A 12,236-nucleotide genomic window follows, 5' to 3' on the forward strand; every position below is an offset into this window, starting at 1 on the left:
AAAAATAGCCAATATCCTCAGAAACCCCAAAGATAAAATCCAGTTGGAAAACCAAGGGGTCTATGAAATACCCTGCAAAGTCTGCCCAGCCACGTACATTGGACAAACAAACAGACGAATAAATGCACGTATCGCAGAACACAAGAATGCCGTCAAAAAAGAAGAAAAAACTTCCTCTCTTTTCCAACACATGAAAGAAACAGGACACGAAATTAATTTTGCAGATTCCAAATTGCTCTTTAACATGGAACATCACCACAAGAGAATAATCATGGAAGCCATCGAGATAGAGAAACACCCTCACAACATGAACAAGCGTGACGACACGTCCCGCCTGCCAGACATCTGGAAATTAGCCCTCCCCACAAAAACCGACACCAGAACCAGAGGCACACAGAACGCCATCACCAATCAACCACACCAGACCCAAACCCAGACCCTCTCCACAGATAAATTACAGACACCATCCAGTAGCCAAACCATAGTGGCACCTCCGGATGCTGCACCCCCCTGCAATCCCTACACAGATCTGGCTGGCACAGGGCACAAAACCACAGCTCGCCCCTATACACGAAGCCAAGCCAGAGCACAACTAAGTGCAGTACAGCCATCTTCTCAGAAAAACTCTTCACAAGCTCAAGAGGTCAAGACACGAAAGCTTTAGCAACTAATCCACACTTAATGACCCTCCTAAGTGGTACTCAGAATATCACTCAAGAAATCACTCAAGATATCCCTCAAGTAATTAAGGAACAAAAGAAGAAAAGTCACACTAACCTGGGAACTTCCTCTCTGCCCAGAACGTCGGAGGCTATACACCACACCCCCTCAACAGTATTTATAGGAACTCAAACACTGAGATCCTGCTCTGTTCCAGTAACAAGAAGCCGAAAGCACCAGCCTGAAGATGACGAGTGAGACCTCGTCGAAACGTCGCCTAGACACCCCAACTCTTACACGGGAAGACACCCGAAGACACCAAAACCTGCATATATATATATATATATATATTTGTGTCTGAGCAAAGATGCTAACTCTGGAGTGGCTAGGAGAAATTGACTAGGGCAGCTTACCTGTGATTAATGTGTAGAGTGGATAGTAAAACTACTTGGTAAAACTACGTGACCTTGGACTTAAGCATCACAAAAACATGATCTATGCACAGAATTCAGAATCTAGCTAAGCATCGTATTATGGTCAGGACGACAATATATAACATATTTTTAGACCTCACAGTATTTGTAGCAGTTATTGGAAGAAAAAACTCTTGTGGGACCCTAAGTCCCACTTAGGTTTTCTTTATTTGTTATTTGAGATATATAATTTAAAACCTCCAAGTGAGGTTATATTACACACACACACACACACACACACACACACACACACACACAAAGAATGGGCATTACTACAGATCCATACTTGTGCTTGGAGAAATGAGAGAATACTAGAGTCTCAGTTTCCGTGTAAAAAAATAAAATTCTCTCTCTCCTTAAGATAGGGAATGGATGCTTGAAGGCACATACTGAATATATGCCCAGGAAGTGACATCTGTCTCAGTCTGTGATCAAAATTCCCAACTCTTGAAGTTTCTATTTATATTGGGAGAAAAATAAGACAGCTTGCCTAACTCTTCCCTTCAAACACATAATCCAGGATTTTTAAACCTGTTAACTGTAGATTCTGAGACTATAAACAACTGAAAAGTCCCCATCTATTTTCTTCTTTCTCCTTCCCTCCCCCCAGATTCTAACTTCACTTCCATTATGGATTCCCACATCACATATGCTAATTCATAAAATGGGTCCACACTGTGAAAAGGGCAGTGGAGTCAAAGAGTTGGCCATACCTTTAAGGTTACATGGGTCTGGTGTGGATGGTTGAACAGGGGGGCCGGGGGCGGGACTGTCTACACACGGGCTTCCAGTGAGCTGAACCCCTGACTGTACAGGGCCCCAATTCATGGAGACGTCTATGTATGCAGACTTTTCTAGCTCAGACATCAACGCTCGACATGTGGATGTTCGAAACTGAGGCAGGTGAGCTCTGCCAGCAGCTTTCAATGCATGAATAGGGCTTAACTGATTCTCCCAGGGCTCAAAACACTTTCCCCCCTTGGCTGTCCCGCTGTCAATCACCTAAAGAGCCCCACCAACTTTCTAACACACCCAGTAGGTGTCCTGATAGGAGAATAACACATTGCTCTGCAAGAAGAGGGAACAAATCCAGGGTTATCATCGCAGAACACAGGGCTCTTTGCAAGCAGGTCTTTGCTATGTAAATTTGCCATCACAAGAGGGAGCTCTTAATTGCTTTCTTAGTGAAGTCATTCTATTCAGTGCCTGAATCACAGAATCATAGAAGTGTAGAGCTGGAATGGACCACAAGGACCATCTTCCAGTGTTTCTCAACCTTGGGTCCCCAGATGTTGTTGGACTACAACTCCCATCACCCCTGAGCTCTGGCCTTGCTAGCTAGGGATGATGGGAGTTGTAGTTCAACAACATCTGGGGACCCAAGGTTGAGAAAGGCTGATCTAGTCCAATCCCCTGCAATGCAGGGATTTTTTTGCCCAGTGTGGGTGGTTTAGATCATATGGAAAGTTTTCTGAGGGCCCCAAAAATTCTGGGAACTGTAGTTTAAAGCTGTTGAGTGTAGCTAGGGGACACCCCCCAAAATTCACTTTACAGAAGTGGGCATATGTTCAGGGTGTGCCTTCAAGCTTTCCTTCTCTATGTTAAGGAGGGGAAATGTTTTGTTTTTTACATCGAAACTGATACTCTAATGTTCTCTCATGTCTCCAGCTGAACATAAGTATGGATCTATAACAATGTTATAGCCATATTCTGTCTTTCTAGAAAAAAGACACACATCTATGAAGATACATGCTATATATCTTTTCTCCAACCTTTCTCCGATGAAAATAGGGACATCCTATTCCATCATCATAGGGACACGGGTGGTGCTGTGGGTAAAACCTCAGCGCCTAGGGCTTGCCGATCGTATAGTCAGCGGTTCGAATCCCCACGGCGGGGTGAGCTCCCGTCGTTCGGTCCCAGCTCCTGCCCACCTAGCAGTTCGAAAGCACCCCTAAGTGCAAGTAGATAAATAGGTACTGCTTTATAGCGGGAAGGTAAACGGTGTTTCCGTGTGCTGCGCTGATGCAGGCTCGCCAGAGCAGCTTCGTCACGCTGTCCACGTGACAGGGAAGTGTCTCCGGACACCGCTGGCCCCCGGCCTCTTAAGCGAGATGAGCGCGCAACCCTAGAGTCGGACACGACTGGCCCGTATGGGCAGGGGTACCTTTACCTTATTCCATCATCATAATATTTTTATTATTTATACACTGGTTATCTGACTGGGTTGCCCCAGCCACTCAGTGGCTCCAACATATACAAAAACATAATAAAACATTAAACATTAAAAAAAAGCTTCCCTACACAGGGCTGCTTTCAGCTGTCTTCTAAAGGTTGTATAGTTACTTATTTCCTTGACTCAGGGGTGGCAAAACTCCATAACCTCCAGCATGACTCCAACCCTCTGACGAAAATAGGAATGTCCTTAGGGAAAGCGGGACATTCAGGGATCAACTCAGAAACCGGGACGGCTTCTTTAAATCCAGGACTGTCCCTGGAAAATAGGGGCACTTGGAGGGACTGCTAGTAAACATGTGGTTTGGACCTTGATGACATTTTTTTCCCCAATCAAGAGAAAATTCAATTTAACACATTTATATGGGAGTTCCAAGCACTTATATTAAAGCCGTTAGGTAGCTTATAAAAAATGATTAGGTAAATTAATGGCCTCTAGGTCTGTCGCTGGCTATAGTCCATGATAGTATCTCCAGATGCCTGTGAGCTCCTAAATTCATCTGGTTGGCCATAACTGTAAAAAGAATATTGAACCAGATGGATCAAGTCTGATCAGATGGAGCAGCACTTTTCATCTTACGTTCTCAAAACAAGTCTCAGAATGGAGACACCACTGACAGCAGCATCACACTTGTTTATAGGCCTCAGTCTGTGTGCATGAACATAGCCAGAATCTAATAAACTTGTCCCATGGTTTTCATGAGACAAATTTAGGAATTGTTCTCTATGTGCGAGGCTTCGTGGGAGCTATGCAGAAGGTGGCTGAGGCAAGGCTGAAAGAGGAGAAATAATATGGAGGAACTTTGGGAACAGGAAAAATGCCTTTACCACAACTAGCCCTTTGTCCACGCACATACATATGACAGCAGGGCTTCCAAGATAGGGAACGAGTTTGTGGGGCCTCCTTGATCTACGGCACTTTGGTTTTAAAACAAATTAAGCACATACAGATGACGGTGCACTGGAAAATTTGACTGGTTCCAAACTAGTCTTCGTTTTCTTCCTAGCAAAGTATTTAATTGATCACTCAATTTAAAGATTTATGTACAGTCAGGCAACGCTTCCAGGATGATCAATCAAAGCAAGGGGTGTGTGTGTGTGTGTGTATATGTGTGTGTGTGTGTGTGTGTGTGTGTGTGTGTGTGTGTAATATTTATTGAAAAGGTAGCAATGGTAGTGCCACAAAGGTGCCTCTAGGGAGGAAATTCAAAATTGAGGTGCCACCACTGAGAAGGCTCTCTGTCTCAATTTATCTCAGGGACCTAGAGGACAACCTCCCACTCTACCCTCTGGTACATAGCTCTTAAGCCTTGTAGGGCTTTCAAGGCAAACGCCTGCTCTTCAGACTGCGTACTTGGAACATATAACTACCATCAACCACTGAAAGTCTAATGAGCAAAAGGGAAAAAAGGAGCTGCATATTTCTGTGAATATGCAGGAATCAAGTATTAGCACTGGGAAACCTGCTCAGCTAGGGATTATTTATAGACAAGCTGAATGTTGAATAAACGTAACCCAAGGATTAATTAGCTAAAGCCTTATGTTAACCAAAATCGAAGAAAGAAAGGCAACACTATCTGGTTAAATATTAAGGAGTCTGTTGTGTGTGCTTTCAGGATCCAGTTGCAGTTTCTCTGCTAACACAACGTAAAGGGGAGGGGGTACAAAGTTGTCAGAAAACCCTTATGTCTGAAGTTTATTAAAAATCATAAGGTAACTTGGAAGGTGCTGGTGTCCACTCAAAAAGAGAGGTGGTTTCTTGCCACCCTCCGATCCGCCCACTGTATAATCCAGTCCAGTCATCCCCAATGCCTTGCTACAGCCCTGCAAATTGTTCATGCTCTGCGCACTAGTCTGACATTTACATAAGTAATTGTTTAGGTTCGCAGTTGCACATTACTAATTTATATCTTGCACAGAGCAAGCTCTGGAGGCAAAAAAAGCAATCTGTTAAGTTATCAGCCCATAACTCTGAGGAAGAAAGAAAGGCAGCAAGACATTTTATCCTCCTAGGAAAACTAATCCCATATGCTGAGTGGAAAAAGCAGAAGATGTAAATGCGCGCCGCTTAACAAACGGGTGAGTAAAATTATGAGCCACACTGAAGGCATAAATCTGTACCAACTATCTGTGGAAGGTTTCAGACAGGGTCTCCTTCTGAGCAGGGGAATAAACGGGGAACCGTTTCACAAAGCCACGTTCAGCTTTGGACGGTGTGTGAGGAAATAAAAACGAAGGTGAGAGACCTTATGGACACCTGTGGTTTAGGAGATCAATCTTTTAGGTCTCCTTTGACAAACAACCACTAGCCCTCACTACTGCAGACATGGCCTCTTCTCTTGTCATGTGGGTCTGCATAGACCCCAAGGTCTGTACTTGATGAGGGGAGAGGGAGAAAAAATTGTTCATTGAATTCTAATTAAGCAATCCCTAGCGTGTATGTCCCATCTTCTAATGCAGATTCTCTGTCTTGCCTTATTTTTTGCTTCAGTGGCCCCTGGCTAAATCATGCCCCTTTCTTTCTCCTACTCTCACGCACCATCATGTCTTCTATCCTGCCTGGACAGATTCTACAGAATATTTACATCTCCATCTATCTGTGCTGTGAAGGAAGGACTACCATACAAAGGGTGCGTCATTTAAAGCATGGGTAGGCAAACTAAGGCCCGGGGGCCGGATCTGGCCCAATCGCCTTCTAAATCTGGCCTGCAGATGGTCCAGGAATCAGCGTGTTTTTACATGAGTAGAATGTGTGCTTTTATTTAAAATGCATCTCTGGGTTACTTGTGGGACATAGGAATTCGTTCATTTTTTTTTCTTTTTAAAATACAGTCCGGCTCCCCACAAGGTCTGAGGGATAGTGGACCGGCCCCCTGCTGAAAAAGTTTGCTGACTCCTGATTTAAAGGATACAAGAAGATTCCTGCCTGCTCCATCAGTTCAAAAATCCATCTGCCACACAGCAATATGTTTCCAATAGAGGCCAGCCAGTTGCTTCCAGGAGGCCGCACAAGGATGGTGTAACACAGGGTGGCCCAACCCACAGCCTTTGGGCCGCATGAGGCCGATTTTTTAGCAGTCCTCAGCAACAACGTAAACTATTAGAAAAAATGTAAGTATGATCATCTTTGGGTACATTGAGTACGGTATCAGAAGCAATAGCTTTCAGTGCCAACAGATGGCACCGAAACATGGCATGACTACCAGGGATGCCAACTTCAATAACATATGGGGGGGAGCAGGTAAGCCCCACCCCACATAATTGATCCCAAGATGTGGTGCACACACACCATTTGAATGGCAATGCCCATCAACTGGGGGGCAGCCCCCTCAAATATTTTACTGAAGGAGCCAAAGGGACCTCAGCAACTAGGAGTTGGCTCCTATGATGGCTACATATACGTACGACATCACTTGAGTCTTCACCTGCTTTCATATTTTGTGGTTAATTATATATATTCAATTAAATATACTGTGTATATTCAATATTAACTATATTACAAAAAATTTAATTTGTGATACAGAAATTTAATTCAGTGTGTGGGCCAAGGGTTCTGTGTTGAAGTACTCTTGTGGTCCACTAAGTTCTTCTTTTAATCTGAATGCCACCCAGATCACCCCAAATCTGTTCATTTGCTCCCAATTTTCCAACAGATTCTGCTCTGGAACAATTCTATTAGGCTCATTTAATACCCTCCATATGCTCCGTTTCTTCATAATTCACCCAGGAATATTGGAAACCCTTAGATAAAAAGATCTGGGGCCTGAGAGTCATGGGCCCGGCCCCTCCAGGAACACCTCAAGTTTCGCAAAGGGTTTGGCAAACATTTCTGCCATGAATGAGAACCTCAAGCCATCACAGTGCTGTGTACACTAGAATTTGCATTGCTCTCCAAAGGCATCGCAGAGCATTCTCCAAAGGGCTTTCCTTCATGTTTAAGTAATGTTGTGCAATGTAATGCCAACAGGTGCTTTCCGTGTCAAAAAGAGATCAGAGCTGAAAGTGGCTGGATAGGATTGGTACCGCGAATCTCCTCTCAGCCGGCAGTCTGTAAGCTGAAGCGGCTGTGTAACAGAAGAACAATGTCTGGGAGAACTAGTAGTGGCAAGTTGACTTGACGGCAGTGCTTTGTGAACAGCAGTAGGTAGTCGAAGAAGGCAGCCTAGCACGCAACTGCATATATATAACTGGTGGCCATAATATCCTCGAGCAAGAGAGAAAAGGATGCCGAAGAAGAAGAAAAAGGAGAAATGTGAATTAGAGGTCATTATGGAAGATGGTTTGTATTCGTATTTGGTCACCATTTCTTGGACCTTGTGGGAAATAACTTGGCTCTAAATTCATACCCAATGCTCAATGAATATGTATTTGAGATTCCTTTGCAAGAAAAAGGAAAATCAGTAATTTGCACACTGTTAAGAATAGCAAAGCAGGAAAAAATAGAATTGTACATGGTTTAAAACTTGATTTGATTTGAACTGATTTTATAATGAAATGATTTTAGAATGTTATATTATTTTACTGTTGTTAGCCGCTCTGAGCCCGGCTTCGGCTGGGGAGGGCGGGGTATAAATAAATTATTATTATTATTATTATTATTATTATTATTATTATTATTATTATTATTATTATTATTTTCTCTAGCCCAAAGCTAGGAGATGTTTTCCCCACCCCCTTTTATCTACTGTTTTGCTGAAGTACTAACAATAAACGTGATCATTCCGTTTGCTGTTTTGCAGTCGGGATGGAGATAGATGGCCAACTGGAGAGCGACTCAGAAAGTGAAGGTAAATGATAGATTAATAGCAGCTGCCTTTAATGGCGTTAAAGAATTTATTTTCCCAAGAATTACATGCAGTGTGTATAAACTGATGCATACAGGCAGTGACATAAGCAACTGTTCAGTGATTGCCAGCCGTCGGGTATATGTGTGTGTGTGCTTGCCTTAAAATGGGTGGCTAATCCTTTTCAGGCTGACGGTTTGGGCCAAAAGAGAGACCAAAAGGAACTGGGGGTGGCGGTGGGGTGCGTCCAAAAATGCTCTGGTTTCTCTTCAGATCGTATAAATCTTTCACCTTCCATGAAAATGTTTTGGCGTCACACAATTGCAGCTGGGAACTCGTGGGGTGGTCAGTATAAACATATATATATTATTAGGGGGGGGAATAAGAATTGTAAAATACAGACAAATGTGGGGGTTCCTTAGGAGCCCACAAAACAATTTTTTGGCATCATGGCATGATAATGGAAGACCCATAAAGTTTTTTTGTTTTTTGTCTAAATGGAAATGGTTTTTAAACTAAAAACTGGGGTGGAAGGCTCTTGGAAGGCTACAAAACCACACAGCCTTGTGACATTATGGCATAACAATGCAAGACCATAGGCGTAATCAAAGTGACAAACTGGAGGAGCAGAAAAATAAAATTGCAGATCCAGATGCAGCCCATGGGCTAAAAGGTAAAGGTAAAGGGACCTCTGACCATTAGGTCCAGTCGTGACCGACTCTGGGGTTGCGGTGCTCATCTTGCTTTATTGGCCAAGGGAGTTGGCGTACAGCTTCCCAGTCATGTGGCCAGCATGACTAAGCCACTTCTGGCGAACCAGAGCAGCGCACGGAAACGCCGTTTACCTTCCCGCCGGAGCAGTTCCTATTTATCTACTTGCACTTTGACGTGCTTTCGAACTGCTAGGTTGGCAGGAGCAGGGACCAAACAATGGGAGCTCACCCCGTCGCGGGGATTTGAACCGCCGACCTTCTGATCGGCAAGTCCTAGGCTCTGTGGTTTAACCCACAGCGCCACCCGCGTTCCTTTAGCCCATGGGCTACCTCTGCCTTAATACACAGTCTCTGGTTCTTATTGAGAAGTACTTTTGCCTATTAGATCAGTGGGATTCTATTCTATGGGCTGAGTCAAACGTTCTTAGTGTAAATGACAATGTCAGTGGTTTGGAAGGGGTACAGCAGATCATCTACAGTGGAACCTCTACTTATGGACGTAATCAGTTCTGGAGGTCCGTCCGTAAGTTAATCCGGATCGCTAGTAGAAGCACCGTTGTGTGAAGGCACATTCGGCGGCAGCATGCTTCTGCGCATGTGGAGACAACGGCAGCCGCTTCTGCGTGTGCACAAACAGCAGAAGCCACTTATGCACGTGCACGAATCGCAGCAAACCCGGTATTTCGGGTTTGCCGCGGTCACAACTTGGATCGGGCCCAAGTAAAGGCGGCCGTAAGTAGAGGGTCTGCTGTACTTCATCCCAAAAGAAGAATCAAAGTGTGCTAGACCTGAAGCAACCTATCAGACGCATCCCCACCCGTTCACCTGAGAGCAAGGAAATTCCATCACCACTCAAAGGCAGCTGATTCCAATGAACTCCACTTACAGTTAGGGAGTTCTTCGTAATGCTGCATCAAAACTTTTGTGCTGTGGCACTGGTGAACTACTAAATCCATACTGGAGGGCTAAGCATGGAAGTGGAGCTGCAATGGAGTACTAAATTCACAAATTTATAGTTTTGGCAAGACTAACGGCAGTGATAAGAGTATAAACAGACCAAAAAGTGATAGAGTGGGATTGTGTAAAGGAGTATATGGAAAAATATGGATGTGATGGCGATCTGGCTGAGACATCTGTCACCCCATTGATCGCCAGGGTTGATTCAGCTGATCTGGCTGGCTAGATCCCCTTCCTCCCTCACCGCTCCATGTGCGTCCCTCCCGAAGCTGCACGCTCGGTGGAAGAGGACGACCATCCCAGATAGAAGGAGTGTACCGTTCTTTGGTCAAGGGTATACAATATGAATATTGTTCTGGTATAAATATATCGATATGCAATGAATGAAGTTTGCAGGGTAAAGATAAGGAGGAATTGGTTATAAGAGGTATAAAGGTAAACTAATATTAATAACACAACAATCAAACTTAAAATGAGAGAAGGAAGTCATATACGGGTGGAGGGAAGTCAAGATTATATGTAATTTTGTTTGGACTTTTATATTATGGATTGATATTTTTCCTTTTTCATTTGTGGCTGTTTTTTTTTTGTTTTGTTTTGTTGATGTTGTCTATTCTATTTGTTTTCAGTTATTGTAATTAGCAATTTTAAAAAATAATCCACAAATTTTCTATAAGAGACTCACCCATGGTATTGCCTACTATGTGAATGTCTTAAAAGTCTCTCCTAACATACTTGAAATAATAGTATTATTAACCTTTACGGCACTTGACTGACTGTTACGATAGATACACAAGTTTGTTACAGTGGTGTGATACAAAAACCAGGCTGATCCAGAGACCACGACAGTCATTGAGGATGTATATTCATGCATCTGATTACTTGTCTGTACTAGTAGGCTATTCCGTATTAACTGATGGGAGTTTTATTGAAAACAAGCATTTCTCCCTTAGATACAGATGAGGAAGAGGATGAAACGATAGTCAAAAGGAGGAATACAAAGGAAACTGCTAAGGCAACAAAAAAAGAAAATGAGAGGGATGCTGATGATGAAAGTGATGAGGATGATGGAGAGAGTTCCAGGAGGAAGAAAACAAATAAAAAGAAAAATCAGAAAGCGGGGGATGATGTTGATGGAGATGAAGAAAGTGAAATGGAGGAAACAGCAAAAGGCAAGAATAAGGGAGGAAAAACTGTTTCCAGCAAAGAGCAAAAAGATGCTGCAAACAAGAAAACAAAAGGGAAGAAGAAGAAAAAGAAAAATGCAGATGAGAGGTAAAGACCACAAAATATGCTTAAGGACTTTGATATTTGGGCCTTGGGTGCAGATAACTATTTACAAAACGTCTATGTTTTTCTATCAGTTCTGAGTGGCACACAACCATTTAAATCACTGCTTTTCTTAGCAAAATAAACATCTGTGGAGTCCATTGCTTTCCCAGCACCACTTCTGTGTACTCCACGAAGATAAATTGAGATTTAATGATGTGTGCCTTTCAGGAGTAATGCAAATACAGTGGTACCTTGGTTCTCAAACTTAATCTGTTCTGGAATTCCATTCCAAAACCAAAGCATTCCAAAACCAAGACGTGCTTTTCCATAGAAAGTAATGCAAAACGGATTAATCCGTTCCGGACTTTTAAAAACAACCCCTAAAACAGCAATTTAACATGAATTTTACTATCTAACGAGACCATTGGTCCATAAAATGAAAGCAATAATCAATGTACTGTGCCATAAAATAAATAAGACAGTATTGTAGATGATTTAAAAAAAATAAAAAAATTCTTACCTGCACTGATGATAGTCATTGCTTGGATGGGGGGGGGGGGGCTTTTATCCATTTCCGCAGTCACACAATCAATCAATCAATCAATCAATCAATAGCTGAACTGGGTTCCACACAATCACAAAAACAAATTAACCGGAAAAGCCTCAAAAACTAAAACACAAAATAAATAGCAAAAACAAAAGTGCCAAACTTAATCCGTTCTGGAAATCTGTTTGACTTCTGAAATGTTCAAAAACCAAGGCGCGGCTTCTGATCGGCACTGGGGTCCCTGAAACGATAGCCGACAACTGCATTGGATAGTGCCCTTCAGCTCTCTATATTGGACAAACAGGCCAAACCCTACGTCAAAGGATAAATGGACATAAATCTGACATCAGGAATCACAAGACAGAGAAACCAGTAGGAGAACACTTCAGTCCCCCAGGACATTCTATACAAGATCTCAAAATAGCTGTCTTATTACAAAAGAATTTCAGAAATAGACTGGAAAGAGAAGTTGCTGGATTGCAACTTATTACCAAACTTAAAACCATGGAGAGACCTGGTCTGAATAGAGACATTGGATTCTTATCTCATTATTGAAATCGAAATACTTTATTGTCACTTGTACAACTTGTATACA

The 12,236-nt window shown here is 42.8% G+C and overlaps 1 protein-coding gene across 1 annotated transcript; it reads left to right on the plus strand.

The window, feature by feature from the left end:
- Window positions 1-7,151: 7,151 nt before the first annotated feature.
- Window positions 7,152-11,563, plus strand: LOC310689987 (uncharacterized protein). Its single transcript, XM_083468639.1, has 3 exons — window positions 7,152-7,647; window positions 8,108-8,155; window positions 10,776-11,563. Exons 1-3 carry the CDS (start codon window positions 7,593-7,595, stop codon window positions 11,099-11,101), a joined length of 429 nt encoding a protein of 142 aa, XP_083324765.1. The 5' UTR covers window positions 7,152-7,592; the 3' UTR covers window positions 11,102-11,563.
- Window positions 11,564-12,236: the final 673 nt, after the last annotated feature.

This window comes from Podarcis liolepis, assembly GCF_965112155.1.
Source record: "Podarcis liolepis genome assembly, chromosome: 12".
NCBI lineage: Eukaryota > Metazoa > Chordata > Lepidosauria > Squamata > Lacertidae > Podarcis > Podarcis liolepis.